The sequence below is a fragment of the Myxine glutinosa genome, chromosome 9 (assembly GCF_964187855.1).
Source record: "Myxine glutinosa chromosome 9, kmMyxGlut1.1, whole genome shotgun sequence".
Taxonomy (NCBI): Eukaryota; Metazoa; Chordata; class Myxini; order Myxiniformes; family Myxinidae; genus Myxine; species Myxine glutinosa.
Window position 1 is genome coordinate 69,474,531 of NC_136269.1, and position 21,032 is coordinate 69,495,562.

At 45.3% G+C, this 21,032-nt stretch overlaps 1 protein-coding gene across 2 annotated transcripts in view; it reads left to right on the top strand.

Annotated features, from left to right (window-relative positions):
* The first annotated feature begins 1,556 nt into the window (after positions 1-1,556).
* The window catches only part of LOC137435329 (ras GTPase-activating protein 3), a 267,088-nt gene continuing 247,612 nt past the window's right edge, over positions 1,557-21,032 (top strand). For both annotated transcript variants that reach the window (XM_068129019.2, XM_068129020.2), the window contains exons 1-2: positions 1,557-1,710; positions 18,981-19,098. In XM_068129019.2, the coding sequence (XP_067985120.1) occupies positions 1,662-1,710; positions 18,981-19,098 (167 nt within the window). In that variant the 5' untranslated portion in view covers positions 1,557-1,661. The remainder of the gene's footprint in view (positions 1,711-18,980; positions 19,099-21,032) is intronic.

Consider the following 21,032-nt stretch of genomic DNA (forward strand, 5'->3'; position numbering starts at 1 on the left):
GATTCTATGTGTGAGTGATTGAGTGATATATAGATTCCACGTGTGAGTGATTGAGTGATGTATAGATTCCACGTGTGAGTGATTGAGTGATGTATAGATTATATGTGTGAGTGATTGAGTGATATATAGATTCGACGAGTGAGTGATTGAGTGATGTATAGATTATATGTGTGAGTGATTGAATGATGTATAGATTATATGTGTGAGTGATTGAGTGATATATAGATTCTATGTGTGAGTGATTGAGTGATGTATAGATTATATGTGTGAGTGATTGAGTGATGTATAGATTATATGTGTGAGTGTTTGAGTGATGTATAGATTATATGTGTGAGTGATTGAGTGATATATAGATTCTATGTGTGAGTGTTTGAGTGATGTATAGATTCTATGTGTGAGTGATTGAGTGATGTATAGATTATATGTGTGAGTGATTGAGTGATGTATAGATTATATGTGTGAGTGTTTGAGTGATGTATAGATTATATGTGTGAGTGATTGAGTGATGTATAGATTATATGTGTGAGTGATTGAGTGATGTATAGATTCTATGTGTGAGTGTTTGAGTGATGTATAGATTATATGTGTGAGTGATTGAGTGATGTATAGATTATATGTGTGAGTGATTGAGTGATGTATAGATTATATGTGTGAGTGATTGAGTGATATATAGATTCCACGAGTGAGTGATTGAGTGATATCTAGATTCTACGTGTGATTGATTGAGTGATATATAGATTCCACGAGTGAGTGATTGAGTGATATCTAGATTCTACGTGTGAGTGATTGAGTGATATATAGATTCCACGTGTGATGTCGTCACATGTGAATTCTTGGAATCCACGCCATGTGGTTCCGATTTCCTTTTCTCGTGACGGTCACGGTTGACACTTTCATGGTCGTGCGGTTGCCCGGATGGTGAACTGGTGAAGGCAATATTAATATTATTTGTGATGACGCATGTGAATAGTTCGGCTGCTGTTGAGTCTGAAAGTCATTAACCTTCCCAGGAGGAAGTTAAACTGTCGGTTTGGGTTCTACTTTCTACTTTCTTCTTTCCACCTGAATTCTTTCTTCCACTTCTTTCCACCTTTCTTTCCACCAAATTCTACTTTCTTGAATTTATTTGAGTTTATAAAAGTGTTGCACTGTTGGTGCGATGAAGCATCCAGCTCGGCCATTACATTTCAAGGCAACGTACCGTTTCACTATTTTAGCAATGAGTGGTCAGTTATTTGTTCTGTATGTGAGCGATCATGGTTCAAGATTTGGGAGGATAGGGGAAGAGATGCAGCGGGACGAAGGGGAAGGAAAGAGTGGGAGGGAGGGAGACGGAAGATAGGAAAATGGGAGGAAGAAGCAAAGATGAATGACAATTGCAGTGGAAACCCAGAGAAAATTCTTATTCTTAGCTCTTATTCTTAGCTTAAATTCTTAGCTCTTTCACGAGCCTCGATTCAGTAAAAAAAAAAAAAAAAAAAGAAGTTTTGGGCGGGGCATAAACGGTGGTGGGTGGAGCATAAACGGTGGTGGGTGGAGCAGAAACGGCGGTGGGCGGAGCATAAGCGAAGGGAGGAGAGAGGGTTGAGAGATCCTCACAGGGTTGGACCTGCACGAAGAGAAAGGACAGCAGGACAAAAAAGACAGAGAAAAGAGACGCAATGGAAGAGGATGAGGTTCGAGTCCTGCAGAGCGTCAGGATAAAGTTAGGTGGGTGGTTGTGGTGATGGTTAAAGTGGTTTGTGGAAGGCATGGAAGCTTGCCCAAGGCCTGGGACGAAATCCGTGGCACGAAGGAATGCTTTTAGGAATAAAACTGGCGCTTCCGCTCATTCTGAGGGAATCGATGGGATTGACTGACTCGCATGTCATGTGTCATTTAATATGTATATCTCCCTTCGTACTTATTAATGTGCCGAAGGAAGTTTTCTTCCTACTCTGCCATGTCGGTTCGACCGTGCTGTCATTCTCACTTCCGTCTGTTTGATTTTTAAAAATTTCTCCCTGAGGTTTTGTATTTTAAATGTTTATCATTAACTGGTTCAACTCTTCGGCCTCCTGGTAAATATACATTATATGACGAAGCCATCCATTGAATTATCGAGGGGAAACGTCTTCGTCAAGCTGTTCATTTGAACTCGTCATTCTAATCCACATGTGTTTCTATCTGTCTTTGTGATTTTCTTCCACCCCTCACTCCCCCCTACCCCCTCCTTACCCCCTCAACCACCCTACCACCACCTCACTCGCCCTACCACCTCCTCACTCGCCCTACCACCTCCTCACTCGCTCTACCACCTCCTCACTTCCTCTACCACTCCTCACTCACCCTACCAACCACCCCTCACTCACCCGACCACCACCATCTCCTTACCCCCTCTACCACCCCTCTCACCCTACCACCTCCTCACTCCCTCAACCACTCTTCACTCGCCCTACCACCTCCTCACATCCTCTACTATCCTCACTCCTGCAATCACTCCTCACTCCCCCCACCATCTCCTAAATCCCCCCACCATCTCAATTCCTCTACGTCTACCACCTCGTCACTCCCTCTACCACTGCCTCACTCCCTCTACCACTCCTCACTCCTGCAACCACTTCTCACTCCCCCCACCATCTCCCCAATCCCTCTACGTCTACCACCTTGTCACTCACTCTACCACCTCCTCACTCCCTCTACTACTCCTCACTCCTGCAACCATTCCTCACTCCCCCCACCATCTCCTCAATCCCTCGACGTCTACCACCTCGTCACTCCCTCTACCACCTTGTCACTCCCTCTACCACTCCTCACTCCTACAACCACTCCTCACTCCCCCCACCATCTCCTCAATCCCTCTACCGCCTTGTCACGCACTCTACCACCTCGTCACTCCCGCTACCACCTCGTCACTCCCCCTACCACCCTCCACTCTTCCTACCACCCCTCACTTCCTCTAGTACCCCTCACTCTCCCTACCCGTCCCAAACCGATTTCCCCCTACGACTCCCCACATCCCATACAACCCCTCACATCCCCTATAACCCTCACTTCCACTACCACCTCCTCACTCTCGCTACCACCCCACTCCCCATACCAACCCCACCTCTCCTACCATCGCTCACCCCTCACTCCCCCTACAACCCTCCCTCCCCCTCTACCATCCTCTACCACCCTCTCACTGCATCTACCACCTCCTCACTCTCCCTACCATCCTCCACACTCCCTATCACCTCTCATACCCTCTGACATCCACACTCCCCTTATGACACCTCACTCCCCAGACCAATGTGCTTTTCTCTTTTTGTGTATGCTTTTGTCCTACTACCCTCAAATTGATGATCTTTATTGTCTGTGTCCTTGTATTCGTGCTTCCTTCTTTAAACTTTGGACATTTGTGTCTGGTGATTCATTTTAAGGTTTAGATAAGCACGTGCCCATTTAACATTTGTTTTCCTTTCCAAAGTGCGTCTTGAATGCCTCCATGTCTTGAGTGCCTCCATGTCTTGAGTGCCTCCCTGTGTGCATGGGAGAGTCTGTCTGCCTGTGCACATGGGCATGTAGGGGTGCTTTGCCTGCCTGGGCATGTAGGAACTTCGGCCGGGCTGGACAGAGCACTTGGATGCGTGGGGGCTTTTGCCTGCCTTGGTGCTTGGGGGTACCTGCCTGCCTGCCTGTGTGTGTGGGGGCACCTCCCTGCCTTGGCCTTAGTACATCGGAGCCAGTACCTACCTGGGCGCATGGTGTCTTCTTGTCTGATTGTGTTGGAGTGATTGTGTTGGAGCCTGCCTGGTCGCATGGGAGTGCTTGCTGCCTCGGCATGTGAGGGTACATTGGGGCACCTGCCCACCTGGGTGTGTAGGGGAGCGTCAGGGGCCCGCCTAGGCGTGTTGGATTACCTGCCTTCCTGGGCGAGTGGGGGTGCCCGTCCGCCTGGGCGAGTGTGGGCGCCTGGGCGAGTGTGGGCACCTGGGCGAGTGAGGGCGCATGGGCGAATGGGGGTGCCGGTCCGCCTGGGCGAGTGGGGGAGCCCGTCCGCCTGGGCGAGTGGGGGAGCCCGTCCGCCTGGGCGAGTGGGGGAGCCCGTCCGCCTGGGTGAGTGGGGGAGCCCGTCCGCCTGGGTGAGTGGGGGAGCCCGTCCGTCTGGGTGAGTGGGGGAGCCCGTCCGTCTGGGTGAGTGGGGGAGCCCGTCCCCCTGGGTGAGTGGGGGAGCCCGTCCCCCTGGGTGAGTGGGGGAGCCCGTCCGCCTGGGTGAGTGGGGGAGCCCGTCCGCCTGGGTGAGTGGGGGAGCCCGCCCGCCTGGGTGAGTGGGGGAGCCCGCCCGCCTGGGTGAGTGGGGGAGCCCGCCCGCCTGGGTGAGTGGGGGAGCCTGCCCGCCTGGGTGAGTGGGGGAGCCTGCCCGCCTGGGTGAGTGGGGGAGCCTGCCCGCCTGGGTGAGTGGGGGAGCCTGCCCGCCTGGGTGAGTGGGGGAGCCTGCCCGCCTGGGTGAGTGGGGGAGCCCGTCCGCCTGGGTGAGTGGGGGAGCCCGCCTGGGTGACTGGGGGAGCATCCTACCTTCCTCTGCTTCTATTCTATTCAAATGTGTTTGCTGACAGTTCACCGAACATTCCTCTTGTATCCTTATGTTAATGACAAACGTAGGTGTGAACAAGGCATTATGAAAGACTGTGGTGTGATGGTATGTGATGTTAGGCACTGCATTGAAAATCCTTGCTCATCCAGAACCATCCCTGGTCTTTACACTGTAGGCCTTTGCAAATTGTAATTTTAAGTTTTCTTTACAAAACCTGAGCTTGTTTGGGAAGTAGGAACTCTGTGCTGCCATGTGGGCATTCTGCCAGGCTACAGCTGTGGAAACCAGGCAATGTTGGACGTGCACAATTGGTGACAAGTGCATATTTATGTTTTTTTGTGGCTGTTGTTTGGTTCGCTACAATTTTCGTTGTTAATTAAGTTGTAGAATAGGAGGCAGTTTATGTTCAAGCATGGATTTTGTACAGTTCACGACCCAAAGATGCACGTGAGTCAGCCTTGAGTCTATTTTCCACATCTGGGGTTGTGCTCAGCACAGTGTTGGAGCTCGGAACGGTTTGCAATAATGAAAATCAGACCTTGGAGATCTTTCCTTTTTGAGTAGCCTTCTCCCCAGCTTGCAGGAAAGAAGTGCAGAACCTTGCAGCACGTGGCCCTATTGCAGAAGTGCCGTCCTCACCGTCCTCCCTGCTCTGCCTTACTCGGCGTCCTCTCGCTGCAGCCCCAGTTGGAATGTTTGTGCAAACCCTTCCGATTTACCACCGTGCAGGTTCTCTGCGGAGGCGTTCTGCTATCCTTGCTATGCCGTTCCTTCTGAAAACAGGACATCCTGCATGCATTCGGCAGCTCTTATGCAACAATAGCAATATATTTATCTCGGCAGTCGCTGCATTTCCGCCACTGTCGTCGAGCAATTCTATTTATTTTGCCTCGAAGCTGATTTCTTGTGTTTGGCTTTTAACGTATGTCTGAGAGACTGGACAGTGCAAGCTCTGCATTTAAAAGGAGATTTTACGCTTGCCTATTGGAGCAAGAAGGAAAACGACCAGTGTTGTGTTATTTGGTCCCCATAACGAGCTCACTTTCAGGACTTTTGTGCACAAATCTAATGGTTCGCCAAAGAATCTCAACTGCAGAGTTTGATTCCTGGAAGATTATGCTATCAAAGCTTGCATCACCCCCTCTGGATAATTCTTCTTGTTCAATAGGATTTTATTTTCCATGTTTTCCATGAGTTGAGTGTACGTTCTTGTGAAAACATGAGCGCGTCTTTACCAAGTTATAGTCGGTCAACGTCTCGCTTCTTGCCATGACAGATCGCTTGCTCTTTGTTCGGACCGTGCTTCATTGTTGCGTTTCCAGTTTTTCCCCAAAGTATAATTTTCATGAATCCAGCAGGTTTCAGACATGTGGCACCAAGCAGAGATTGAGCTTAGCCCAGTATCGGGTAATAGTAGACTTTGTTTTTCCTGTTTTTCTTTTGTTAGTTCAAGGGTGGTGGTTATGTTTCGCTAGAAGGATTCCCTTTTCGATGACTTTTCTATCTGATTTGGCAGCATATTATTCATATCTCCTTTCTGTTGGTTCCACAATGGTGGTTTAATGCTAGAGAGAGCACGACCAGGCCACACGTGTGCCTCGTTGCATTCTGATGCCATCACGGATCCTGGCTGAGAAAGTTTCCAAAGTGTACTACCGCTACTTCTGAGATAGCCAGATGGAAATACACTGACAATGCTGCCTTTTACATGACACACTTAGTTTGACGCTACAAACAGGTAAAATGTTCAAACAACAGGTAAAATGTCGACTCGTCTTGTTATGGTCTATAAATGCAACCATTGGCAATCAAAGTCCAACTGCCGGTGATTGTATTTCGTATTCTGGTGTTCTGCCCGAAGGCAGGTTCGGTTTGGCTAGAGTTGTACTGGGTGGTTTGCCGTTGCTTTCCAAGCAGTAGTGAGGCAGGAATTTGTAATTTCATCATGATCCTGGCGATAGCTCGTTCACTCTTCCCGAGGGACTCCGTGGAATCTCTAACGTCCACCAACTAATTCCGGCACACGTCCCCTGCAGACGTTTTGACGTCCACCAACGAATTCTGGGGACGCCAGTTCAACGTCCATCTGAGGGTCGGCACACACATTGATGATCACGCTGCCTGTGAAACAATCTGGATGACAGTTTATAGCTGGGTCGGGATATGAATCCAGGCTAGACAGCTTAGACACGAATGTGCATACCGCTAGGCCAGCCTGTCACTCTTGGCGATGGTACTAACCTTAGATTGGTCATGCAGTCCCCTGCATTTGTCTTGCTCGCCTTTTTCGATTATTTGTTTGCTTTTAGGTTTCTGACACTGTGAGCATTTTCATGACTCACACTGTTGATTATGCTGCAACTTTCCCAATTATCAGTGCGATGAGCAGAGGTTTATTTTAATCTCCCTTACTCTTCAATTCAAAGCTATGATTTTTATTTCTTTTAAAAGATGTGAATGATCCAGATTGTATCTTTTTTCGATAGCTTGATGTGCTTGCATGCTTCAAAGAGCAAATCATGTGCAGGGCCTGCATTAAGTAAGTGTCAGAGATTTGCTTGTTCATCTCGTTCGCACTTGTGATATTGCAGTAAATGTGTTGCGAAGCTAATTTGGCCCAAGAGATTTTGGCAAATGCCTTTTGTGTGAATTATGGTCACTTATGCTTGAGCTAATGTCCTGTCGTGGGAATAAAACACAATTAAAAATCGATGGGAATCCCAAATTGGTTATGAATATTCACATTTAAAAACGCACTAGAAGGCATCTGAAAATGCAAAGCCCAGCCCGGCCGCTTTGTATTCAGATTTCTTTCGCATGTTAAATATGACAAAAACAGCTAAATTAAAAAATGCATTAATTGACGATTATCGGCAACATTCACCTTTTGACCTCAAAACAATAGGCTTCAGTGACCCAATATGCAAACCCAGCTCAAATTCCAAGTCAATCAGATGAAAATCAATGATTTTATGGAATCTTGACCTGTGACCTTTTGATCTAAAAACCAACAACAATCAGCTTCCAGCTTTTGATTGGTGAACCAATTCAGTGACCCAATATGCCAATTCTTAAAATTTCAGGTCAATTGGATGAATGTTGATGATCTTAGGTGATGCTGACCTTTGACCCTATCTGATCAAATTCTTAATTTGTCTTCTCCATATTCTCATAATAAAGCTTTGTTGAAAATTTGATGACAAAAGCCCAAATGGTAAAAAAGTTATGACCCGGACAGACACACTTACGCGCGCGTGCACACACACACACACACACACACACACACACACACACACACACACACACACACACACACACACACACACACACACCACACACCACACACCACACACCACACACCACACACCACATACACACACATACACACATACACACATACACACACACACATACACACACACATACACACATACACACACACACATACACACATACACACATACACATACACGCACACACCCGCCCCCCCCCCCCCCTAGTCTCCTGCTGCGTGGGTGACTGGCTAACAAAACAAAACCCAATGCTGTGACTTTGGACTTGGAAACGAAGATGGTGTTTCCTCTTGGAGGCAATCCAGGAATGCATTGTAGAAACCTGGACACCGCATATTCCAAATCCTTTCCATGAGCAGCTAGGATCAATACGATAACGAAATTGATTAATCTATTTGTATTACACAGACTGTGTCCGTTTTTCTCGTTTTTTTTGTGATGGTGTGGCGTTGTTAATAGTAAGCGAATCAGTTGTGGACTTTGGAGTACAACACTTAAACCAGGCCTATGTTTTCTTCCCTCATGTGACCGTCTTGTGAATGTATTGCAGTAAATTGTGCTTTGTATACTCCCTTTTTGGGGCAACCACTGCCTTCAGCAAAATCTATCTTTAGAAACCATGTGTTTTTGGCAAATGCAATATAAGTGCAAGGAACAAGCATTTAGTGTTAAAAGTGGCTCGTTTTGATTTGTCATTTGTCTTTGGCCATTGCCTGTGGTGGCATAAACAGTATTAACATTCTCCGATTCTCATTCTCATGTACTATACTCTGTCACAGAGCGTCGGTGCTGCCGACGCAGTTTCTTGGCAAGGGCTATTCTTGGTGGTTTGCCATTGCCATCCCAGCAGTAGTTAAAGCAGGAATTTGGAATTTGTTTCAGGGTGTTGGTGATAGCTCGCCTACTCTTGGTGAAGGACACCGTGGGATCTTCAACGTCCACCAAGGAATGCTGGCAGAAGGACCCCCAGTTTAACATCCATCAGAGGGACAGTACACACATTGATGACTCGCCCTGCCTGTGAAACACCGGGATGTCAGTTTATAGCTGGGTCCGGATTCTAACCCAGGCGAGACGGGTTAGAGGCAAGTGTACGTACGTCTAGGCCATTCTGCAATCATAGTACAGTGGAACCTTGACTTACGAGTTTAATTCGTTCTGTGACCGAGCTCGTAACTCAAATTGCTCGTATCTCAAATCAAATTTCCCCATTGAAATGCATTGAAATGCTATTAATCCGTTCCAGCCCGCCAAAAACCACACCAATTTTTTTTTAAATATACAGTATATATAAAAATATCTCGCGCTTTATATTTCACCTGTATGCAGCATACAAGTTGGCAGGATGGCCTGGACTGGAGGTACGCACACTTGACTCTAAAGTCTAAACTGTCCAGCCTGGGTTTGAATCCCGACCCAGCTATAACCTGTCATGGGTGAATCACAGGCAGGGTGATTCATCAATGTGTGTACCGCTAAACTGGGCGCCCCGTTTGCGTCCCATTAGTTGTTGGATGTTAAGGATCTCACCGTGTTTTCCACAAAGAGAAGGCGAGCTATCGCCGGCACTCTGAACAAGTTGTGGCCTGGCATGGCATGAACATGAAAACATGAACATGAAAACATGAACATGAACATGAAATGTTCGACATGAACATGAAATTTTCCAAAATAACCAAAATGCGAAAACAAAAATGCAGCGCTATACGACAGAGATACTGTACGTGCACGGCAAGATAACCACGTGACCGGAACCCACCTGGCGGCAAAACTCAAAATAACCAACATGCGAAAACAAAAATGCAGCGCTATACGACAGAGATACTGTACGTGCACGGCAAGATAACCACGTGACCGGAACCCACCTGGCGGCAAAACTCAAAATAACCAACATGCGAAAACAAAAATGCAGCGCTATACGACAGAGATACTGTACGTGCACGGCAAGATAACCACGTGACCGGAACCCACCTGGCGGCAAAACTCAAAATAACCAACATGCGAAAACAAAAATGCAGCGCTATACGACAGAGATACTGTACGTGCACGGCAAGATAACCACGTGACCGGAACCCACCTGGCGGCAAAACTCAAAATAACCAACATGCGAAAACAAAAATGCAGCGCTATACGACAGAGATACTGTACGTGCACGGCAAGATAACCACGTGACCGGGTGGCGAAAGCTCGTAACTCAGATCTCGGCTCGCATCTCAAAGCAATAAACCGCCCGAGCGACGGCTCGTATCTCGAAAAACTCGTAAGTTGGGGCACTCGTAAGTCAAGGTTCCACTGTATTAATATTATTTACTTAAAATAAGGACATTTACAGAATATAAATGCTGCAATTGCTTCTTTTCTAAATACAGTGAAAGTCCTGTGAAACCTTGACTTACGAGTTTAATTCGTTCTGTGACCGAGCTCGTAACTCAATTTGCTCGTTTCTCAAATTAAATTTCCCCATTAAAATGCATTGAAATGCTATTAATCCGTTCCAGCCCCCAAAAAACCACACCAATTTTTTTTTAAATATACAGTATATATAAAAATATCTCGCGCTTTATATTTCACCTGTATGCAGCATACAAGTTGGCAGGATGGCCTGGACTGGAGGTAAGCACACTTGACTCTAAACTGTCCACCCTGGGTTTGAATCCCGACCCAGCTATAACCTGTCATGGGTGAATCACAGGCAGGGTGATTCATCAATGTGTGTACCGCTAAACTGGGCGCCCCGTTTGCGTCCCATTAGTTGTTGGATGTTAAGGATCTCACCGTGTTTTCCACAAAGAGAAGGCGAGCTATCGCCGGCACTCTGAACAAGTTGTGGCCTGGCATGCTCTTCTCCTCTGCCGTTATATACGTCCTCCTCGGCATCTTTTTCCAGAAGAGCCCTGTCTCGTCACAGTTGAAGATTTGCTGGGGGATGTATCGTTCGGCTTCTATCAGTTCGGCAAAAGTTATAATAAAATCTTCAGCTGCCTTCACATCCGAGCTTGCTGCCTCACCATGCCTGACGACGGAGTGAATGCCGGTCCTCTTCTTAAAATTATCAAACCATCCCCGACTGGCTTTGAATGACTTCCGATGCCTTGTCCGTTGATGTTCCCGCCGTCTGCTGCACCAAATCCCCGTAAATGTCTCGGGCCTTCTCACACATGATGCTCTCGGTCACGGTATCTCCTGCGAGCTGCTTCTCCGTCAACCACACAAACAACAACTTCTCCATCTCTTCATGGATAGAGGTCCGGAGCTTTGAAATAATCGTAACGCCCTTGGCTGGCGTTATAGCCTTTATCGACTCCTTCTGCTTCAAAATCGTACATATCGTAGAAGTACTACGATCCTACTGCCTCACCAAGTCGACAACACGCACACCTCGCTCATGTTTTTCGACGATTGCGTGTTTTATATCCAAGCACATCATCCTCTTCTTCTTCTCAGTACTGCCCTTGGCACTCAATTTCTTAGGACCCATGGTTAAAACTAAGAAATTTTCCAAAATAACCAAAATGCGAAAACAAAGCAGCAGCGATATACGGCAGAGATGCTTGCACGGCAAGATAACCACGTGACCGGAACCCACCTGGTGGCGGGTGGCGTAAGCTCGTAACTCAGATCTCGGCTCGCATCTTAATGCAAAAAATCGCCCGAGCGACGGCTCGTATCTCGGAAAACTCGTAAGTTGGTGCACTCGTAAGTCAAGGTTTCACTGTACCTCTCTATCTTTTGATTAAAGCAAGTGTCTGATCGACAGGTATAGAACGGTTATAAAGTTTAACTGCATTACCTATTTGAGTGACCTACGGGCACAACTTAAGTTCAATTGGACCCACTGTTGGGAGATGTTATAGGTTTAAATGGTTATAACATCAGTGATGACGCAGGCCATAACATAACACAAATCACAACACAAGCTGAAGTATTGTTTCAGATTCTCTCTCTCTCTCTCTCTCTCTCTCTCTCTCTCTCTCTCTCTCTGTGTGTCTCTGTCTCTGTCTCTCTGTCTCTGTCTCTCTGTCTGTCTCTCTCTGTCTCTCTCTGTCTCTCTCTGTCTCTCTCTGTCGCCCCCTGTCGCCCCCTGCCGGCTGTTGCGATTTGGATGTGGCGTCATGGCGGCTGTGTGTGAGGAGCTGTGTGTACTGTGCTGTGTTGTTGTCTTTCCTGTCCCCATTTCACTCCCTTTGTGTCTTGTACGTGTTTGTGGAGTTTTCCCCGTGTTTTCCTCTCTTTGTCGAGACGAGAGAGAGAGAGCAGCTATTTGGAGGCATTGGTGGTAAGCCTTTCCCTGTTTTGTGCGGTGGTCATCGCGATAAAATTTTGGTTTCGTTTTTTTCTCTTCGTCGTTAATCCGGCATCTTGCCGAAGTATATATACGTTCCACTTTAAATCATATTTATTTTCTTTCGTATGGTTTAATTATTACTACCTTTTCCTTTTTTTCTTTTTAATCTCCTCAACCCGAGTTGTTCGGGTAAGACAGAGTTCCTTTGTTTTTAATCATGGCGACGACTTGTTCTCAGCAAGACGCTGCGTTCGAATCGTTAACCCACAAACATGCTCTGGTTTGTGTCCCTCCTGAAGGGATTCCGACCAAAGAGATTGTCTTGGCGGTTGGAGAAGTTATCGGAATCGAACATGTACGTGCTGCGTCACGTATGAACCAGAAGGTAGTGGTTTTCGTTGCGGATGAGCATCAAGTTCACGATGTCGTGAGTTCCGGGTTAACCACAGAGAGTGGTCACTTTGTTATGGCCTCCCCGATGGATGTCCCGGCAATGAAAATAATCGTCTCAAATTGTCCTCCCTTCATGTCCAATTAAAAACTCGTGTCGGTTTTGTCTCGATATGGTACAATCATTTCGAGAATCTCGATGATCCCCCTCGGGTTCCGCCATGAAAAAGCGAAGCACGTGATGAGCTTTCGACGGCAGCTTCACATGGTTCTTCCAGACCGCGGGGATGATACGGGTTTAAAGATTTCATTTAAGATTAAAATTGATGACCGTGATTATCAAATATACGCTTCATCAGCGACCTTAACATGTTTTCTTTGTGGGGCGTTTGGGCATTTAAAGAGATTTTGTCCGAAAGCTGCTTGTTCAAAGTGTGGGGAATCAGGACACGTTGATCAAGGTTGTAAAACGGTTAACAACCCACTACCTCGTGTGGTGGAGGAGGTGACACCCAGTGTCTCAAATGTTTCCGCTGACACTGTGTCCTTACAGAGTGAGGAGGGCAAAGAGGATTTTGTTACTGTGGCAAAAAAACGTAGAGCCTCCGCTCCTCGTGGCCCCACTAGTGCCCCCAAAGTAGTTGTACTGGATACGAGTGGTGCAGTAGCTGAGGAACCTCAAGGTAGTGAGGAAAAAGATGGATTACCTTCCAATGATGGAATTTTAATCCAAAGTGCACAAGGTGGTACGCTTCCATCAAATAGTTGTATAAATGAAGGGTCTATTATTATTGATGAGACGTTGGTTGAACGTAAGGAGACATCACCATCATCATCATCATCACCACTGCCTGAGCCTCATCAAAATAGTGCGTCAATCCTTCCCAATGTTCCCACTGCAACAAATGATCAGAATACAGTTTGTGTGGCCCCGACAGAGGTGCCCGACGTAGTTGTACAAGATGGTGGTGTAACAGCCCCATCTCATGTCGAAGTAGACCTCCCCAGACCCCCCCCAGAGCCAAGACCAGTCTATAAACGAGTTGGTAAAGGTCCAAACTGAAATTTACGAACCTGGTGGAAGCTATCTGGGCTGTCTGCTTCAGATGATGACATGGAGGTGACTGAGCCATCACAGTCGTCATCTGAGCAGTTATAAATACCCCCTGAGGTTATTGTGACCTTTCTAAATGAGACATTTAGGCAGCGAAATGTCGTGATTCAAAAACATTTTCCTGACTTGCTTTCCTTCATGCAGACTGCAAAGTGTATAGTTAGAAATTCTAAAGATTTTGAAGTAACAAAAGCACAAATTCATCGACTGAGGAAATTCATTACAAAAGCAGGGTTGGAACTGTCTCAACAGCAGCTAAACCCCCCTTGATAAGGCATGAAAAGAAAGGAAGTGCTGTTTGGCACCTTAAACATGAATGGTGGTGGTGCTAACCATTTACGTCAGCTCCAAGTTAAAAACTTGTTGTTTCAGAAACATATCGATGTATGTTTATTGCAGGAAACACACATAACAGAGACGTCACAGCCTGACTGGCTTCGCCTTAATACTGGGCAGTGTTTCTTTAGCAATCTGTCCTCTGTTTCTGCGGGAATTGCTTTCTTGCTTCGTCCGGGGTTTGTTCCTGACTCTTGTAATTTTAATGAAATAGTTATAGGACACTTAGCATCCTTCGAGTTAGTCTATCAAGGATTTCACCTCACCTTACTCAATGTATATGCTCCTATTAGCAGCTTAGCTCGTATAGATTTTTTCACACGTCTGGCCAATTACCTTCACACAGTAGCCTTTGATCATTGTATCTGTATTGCGGGAGATTTCAATTGCACCTTTGAACCTAGTTTAGATAGAAATACACCAGAACCACATCCAGAATCTCATAAAGATTTATTGTAATTATTTTTCATCACTTGGTCGATTTGACGCATGGCGTATACAGCACCCTACAACATCTCAGTACACATGGTGCTGTTGTGCTAGTGGGTTAATAACACTTGCAAGGGTTGATAGATGGTATATTAAATCCACTTTTAGAAACGTACTCGTGTCTTGTAATAATTTCCCTTCTACTTTCTCTGATCACCACCTGGTTGTACTTGGTCTATCATTTTCTCAATCAATTCGTGAAAGTGCGTATTGGACTTTCAATACCAGCCTGTTGGAGGATTGCTGTTTTAAGGATGCTTTTCGTAGTTTTTGGGAAACACTCATCTAAAGAAAACCTTGTTACTCTTCCGTTCAGTTATGGTGGGATAACGTGAAAGCCCAGATTCACGTCTTTTGTCAATATTTTAAGTCCTTTTCCACAAGCAAGAGTAGATTGCTGTTTCTCTCTTAGAAACTGAAATTTTACACTGAGAGGAAGACTTGGCTAAGTCTCAAAATTGCAGGAAACCTCAGTTATTATTGGAGAAAAAAGCTTATTTAAGAGAACTGATTCATGAAAAAGTAATGGGGATGTCAGTTAGACTCAGAATCCAAAATGTGAAGTTCTCTGACACCCCAAACAAAAGTTTTTTCCAGTTAGAAGGGGTTAAGAAGTCCCAAAGGCAAATGTTTTCCTTGTTAGATGCTAAGGGGAATATTACACAAAATGAAAGTGATGTTAAGATGCTTGTGAAAAGGTTTTTTTCTGGTTTATTTGCGGAGAAAGCTGTGCGTAAAGATATGGTTGTTGATATGACGAATTACCTGCCTTTGTTGAGTTGTGACCAGTGTCAAGGTCTTGAAGAGCCGTTTACTTTGGAGTAGCTAAGCACAGCTCTGCGTAGCTTTGAACACGGAAAAACCCCTGGGATCGACGGCCTTCCAGTGCAATTTTTTGCAGCGTTTTGGGACATTTTAGGTCCAGAAGTACTGCTGGTGCTACAAGAAAGCTTACGCTCTGGCATACTACCCCTCAGCTGTAGAAGAGCAGTGGTATGCCTTCTCCCAAAAGGTGGTGATCTCAGTCAGATAGAGAACTGGCACCCCATCTCATTACTGTGTTCTGACTACAAACTTTTTTCCAAATTGTTGGCCAATCGGCTAAAGGTTGTCATTGGCACTGTTGTCCATCCTGATCAGAGGTACAGCATTCCGGGAAGATCAATCTCTGATATTGTCTTTTTAATTAGAGACTTGATTGACTGTGGCCTTAAGGAGGAAGAGGGGCTTGGGTTGATTTTCCTCGACATTGAAAAGGTTTTTGATAGCATTGATCACACTTACATGTTCCATTTTCTGCAAAAGTTTGGTTTTGGTGAAAAGTTTATAGGCTTTGTGAAATTGTTAGACCACAATATATTTAGTTTGTGCAAAGTAAATAATCGTCTTTGTTCACCCATTCAGGTTCAGAGGGGTGTTCGGCAAGGCTGTCCTTTGTCAGGGTTGCTGTTTAGCCTTTCTCTTGAGCCACTACTCATGTCTTGGAGCCTCTCTTTCCGGCTTTGTGCCTTCTGCAGAAGAGAACCACATCATGGTATCAGCATATGCTGATGATGTCTTTGTAATCATTAAGAATGATAAGGACCTAACCATTCTTGTTGAGTCCTTACACAGGTTTTACCTTGCTTCACGTTTGCGGTGCAATTGGCAAAAGAGCAAAGTTCTGTGGGTGTCCTCAGCTCACGGTAAATCCGGTAGGCTTCCCGTCACTCCCCCTCAGTCTCTTCCAAAAGACATAAGTTGGACAAGAGAAGGGGTTAAATACCTAGGTGTTTATCTTGGACCCAATCAGTACTCCCATATTAACTGGGAAGGAGTAGTAGAACAGGCAACCAAGCGGCTCAACAAATGGAAAAGGTTCCTTCCACAAATGTCCTTTAGAGGCCGAATACTGATTATTAACACCTTGGTCGCCTCTGCCCTGTGGCATAAATTTATTTGTTTGCAGCCACCAGAAGGCTTGCTTAAGGCTATTCAACAGACACTGGTAAATTTCTTTTGGGGAGGTTCCACTGGTTGTGGATGGATGTACTTTGCCACCCCTTGTCTTTTGGTGGCCAAGGGCTCATTGACCTAAAGTGTCGGCTGATGGCGTTTCGGCTGAAGTCAATACAACGTCTGCTCAATGCTGAAAAACTGCCCTGGCGCCCTGTGGCACAACGAATATTGAGGCAAGCTGGAATGCTCGGCTACGGCCTTGAGACTTTTTTGATCGAATCCCAAAAAGTTGATGTGTCCCACCTTCCTCTGTTCTACCAGGGCTTGTTGAATGCTTGGCAAGCCATAGTGGTAAGCCGCCAAAAGGAGTCCTATGAGGTTAAAATGTTTGCGGGAGAACCTCTATTCCTCAACCCACTCTTTCCCCAGGTTCTCAAGCGCCGTTGTTTTGCCCAAAACTTAATTTCAGGTGGCATCAGAAATGTCTGGCATCTTTGTGACTCAGCAAATTGTGGTTGGAGATCTGCCAAGGAAGTCACTGAGATTACTGGTACCAGATCAATGAGAGCTGCAGGTCAGGTACTTGTCGAAGTCATTCGTACATCCTTTAGACTTGGGTTGCATTGGAGTACTGGGGTTAAATGGGCATCCCATAATCCTTTGCTTCCTAACTTACTTGTTGCTTTCACCGGTTCTACTTTGTCCCCAGTCAGTACTGGCTCTTGTTTATTTAGTAGTCTTGAGAGTAAATCTATTTACCAGGTCTGTCTTTCTTTGATTAATGTAAACACCTCTGCAGCAGGAGTTATGAGATGGAAAGCTCTTTTACCTAATGGCCCAGCTTCTGAATCGAATGGAAATCAATGTATGGTACACCCATATCAAAAAGGTCGGGTGATTTACAATGGAGACTGGCTCAAGGGGTATTGCCAACAAACACTTTTGTAAACCGTTTGGATGCCATGGTATCGGTGATCTATCCCTTTTGTAATAATATTGAAGATTTGTTTCATGGGTGCGTTGATTGCATACGATTGTGTCCTCTTTTTCTTTTACTGAACAATGTGTTTGGTCAAGTTAATGTTCCTTTTTCTCTCCGGTTGTTTATTTTTGGCCTTTGGGTCACTTCAGCAAAGGAAAAATTGTTAATGTTTCTAAATTATTTATTGTCAGAGGCTAAACTGGCCATCTATTTGTCGCGAAAAGCGAAAATTAAGGGCAAGCCACCCGAACAATGTAATGTGATCCTGCACTTCCAATCCCTGGTCACAACTCATTTAAAACTGGAATTTAAGTATTTTAGTAGAAATTCAAACATTAAGGATTTTGTTGAGACATAGTGTGTGGGAAAAATATGCGGGTTAAATGAAAATGTATTGGAGATTTACATGTTGGTGTTTCCTTGTCCTTGCAATCTCTTGTTTTGGAATGAAGTACATCACATTGATTGTTCTCCTTTTATTTGATTTTCTATGACTTTGGTTGATTTCTCTTGAAAACTGTTTTTTGGTTTATTCTTGTTTACGCTTGTTTTTTTAGTTTTATAATAAAAGGACTTAAAAGTCAGTCTCTCTCTGTCTCTCTCTGTCTCTCTCTGTCTCTCTCTCTCCTCTCTCTCTCTCCTCTCTCTCTCTCTCCTCTCTCTCTCTCTCTCCTCTCTCTCTCTCTCCTCTCTCTCTCTCCTCTCTCTCTCTCCTCTCTCTCTCTCTCCTCTCTCTCTCTCTCTCTCCTCTCTCTCTCTCTCTCCTCTCTCTCCTCTCTCTCTCCTCTCTCTCTCTCTCCTCTCTCTCTCTCTCCTCTCTCTCTCTCTCCTCTCTCTCCTCTCTCTCTCTCTCTCTCCTCTCTCCTCTCTCTCTCTCTCCCTCTCCCTCTCTCTCTCTCCTCTCTCTCCTCTCTCTCCTCTCTCTCTCTCTCCTCTCTCTCTCTCCTCTCTTTTATATATATATATACACGCACCTGCCAACATTGCTTTATGTAAATCTGATTTGCAACAACGTTTGGCATTCATTTTCAGAGTTGAGATGCTTCAGCTCTCTGCAATTAGTGGTCCATGGTCTGAAATAACTGAAATAAGCATCGCAATGGAAACAGTCAGGTTGCTTTTGTGTTTGGTGACTGGGCAGCATGGCGGATGTCGGATGCTCACTCGGCAGGAAGCCCCATGAGTTGTGTAGGCTGGAGAGCAAACGTTGAACCATTTCTGTTTACTTTGTCTAGCAGTGACTGGAGTGAACATGCCTGCCTTTTCTCTGCAACCCTCAGTGCAACCCTTTAGCCCAGGGTTCTTGTCATGGTACTGGTACACTTGCTGAAACCGGTTTGATTTAGTTTTGCATCACGTCTAAAATCTCATAGAATGATTGGTTCTCTGTTTTGATAAGTTTGTATTCGAACCCGTGACCCATGGGGCTAGCCGCAAGCTCACCGCCGCTGTTTTTCAGTACTCTGCACCACTAGCAGGTCTCGTTGAATAGTGGGTGGGCGAGCATGGCAGCATGGCAGCATGTGGGCAGCTCGCGATGAATTTTGCTTGTCGCAGTGGCAATTTCAACCCCCGCTGTACGCACCTCCCGCTCACAGGAGAAGCCAAGAATCTTCAACCGCACCCAAGCACCCACCGCCTACGTGACTGCTTCTGCACCGTAAACCTTGACCAAGAAGAGGTTTTCCGCACGCAGGTCGTTGAGAAGTGCTTGTGGTGAGTTTCAAAGGAATTCATCAAAAATACTCATTGCGCATTTTATATTAACTTGTGAAGCAGGAAATTATTCTTTTTGACAGTTAATGCCACCCTCCTCCCCCCTATTAACTTGCTCCCACTGTGCTCATTAGAAAAGTCTTCCTTTTTATGGTGTTGTCACTAAGTTTTGTCACTTATAAAGTCAATGCCATGTTGAGTGCTCTCAAGAAAGGTATGACAATCGATTATTATTCTAAGTGCAATCCTTTTATACCCTTATGCATGTGCTGGTTGTGGCATAAATGCGGGGAAAAGTCTAATGTCCACGTGCACCAAAACCTGTACAGCAATTTAGTTGTGTCCCCTTGACATGACCTCTGGTTTATACAAGTGCCCTCTGGTGTGCTCGTACAACTGGGACGGAAAGGTGGAGGTGTCAACCATTGTGTGTTTTGTGAGCGTTTGGGGTGACTATTTTCTTTCCGTTCAGCCTTTTCCTCTTCCCTGTTTTGAATTTGGCTCCACGAGCTACTTTTGTTTTTCTTTTTTTCTCCTTGCTCCATTCATGAAAATTCACTAATTTTGCTTTGTAGTTTCTGAGTTTCATTCTGAACCATGAAAACTGTGTTTCATGTATATTGCAGTTCTATCAATAGCTAAGTTTTTATAGGTGAAGACTGGGTAGGTAATGGCAATCCACTAAGAATAATCATGCCAAGAAATTGCTTTGGCAGCACCAACACTTTGTCAAAACTGTGGCATATGTATACATTTACATATACACTAGTGGGGTATGTTTACACATTGTAAGCAATAACGAACCTTGCTTCGTTTGTCTAGGTACATAGTAAATAGACGCTTTATGATTATAGGCAAGCATCACAGACATCCTGCTAGATATCAATTGAGGTTGTTTTACAGTTTACAGTTATAGAAATTACAATTTTCAAATGCTAGACATAAAAAAAATGTATAATTCTTTTTTAATATGGATGTTTTTTTTTTTGTTTTTTTTTTATGTAGATTTTCAGGTCGGAGGCTTCCCGACAGTTCTATCATTTTTTGTTCTGTCATTTTTTCAAAATGTCATCAAAAATTCAGCTTTCTTCGTCACTCGGAAGGTACTGAACATTAATGGTCAGTCAATGAGTCGGTGAGCGGATAGGACAAGCCATATATATATATATATATATATATATATATATATATATATATATTTATATCAACGACATAACAGCGTGACGAGTGCTGTCCCGATCTCCTGTGGACCGAAATCCAAGACCAAAGCGTCACCTCCGTCCAGGGCCTCAGCCCGACCACTCTGTCAACAGACAGAGATTTATTCTTTGGTCCCCATTGGCTAAACATCAAGCAGAGCTGCCAATCCACATTTCGGGCTTATTTGCCCTCATCATGCTGCAATTTCGGGCTAATTTGCCGGGCTTATTTGCCTCAACTGGCTCCTATCAAGGCATCATTTGCTTTCGGGTTTTGGTTACAAACCTAACAATGTATATAATATAATATATATATATAATATAATATAATGTGTATTTATATATATATATATAAGTTCAAAACACACCTGGTCACAAGTGTGCCGCACTGACCGGGTCCTCAGTCGAGGTCCTCAGCATCATCCCGTTTCGGCCCTTCAACCTCGATACGGTCAGCTAAGGTGGGCCAGCATGGGCACGTACACATCCACATGCAGCAACTGCATCTGGATGCGTACATACCCCCACCCCCAGCCAGTGCGAACAACAACAACAACAACGACAACAACAACACCACCTCCACATCCAGAATCCACAGCACCAAACAAACATGGTGGAACACTCAAACACCCACCTTTATACCCTTCACCACTCACCAACAAAACACACCAGATCATTCATACACACATACACACCCATACACACACATACATACAGAACACCAACCAAACAACC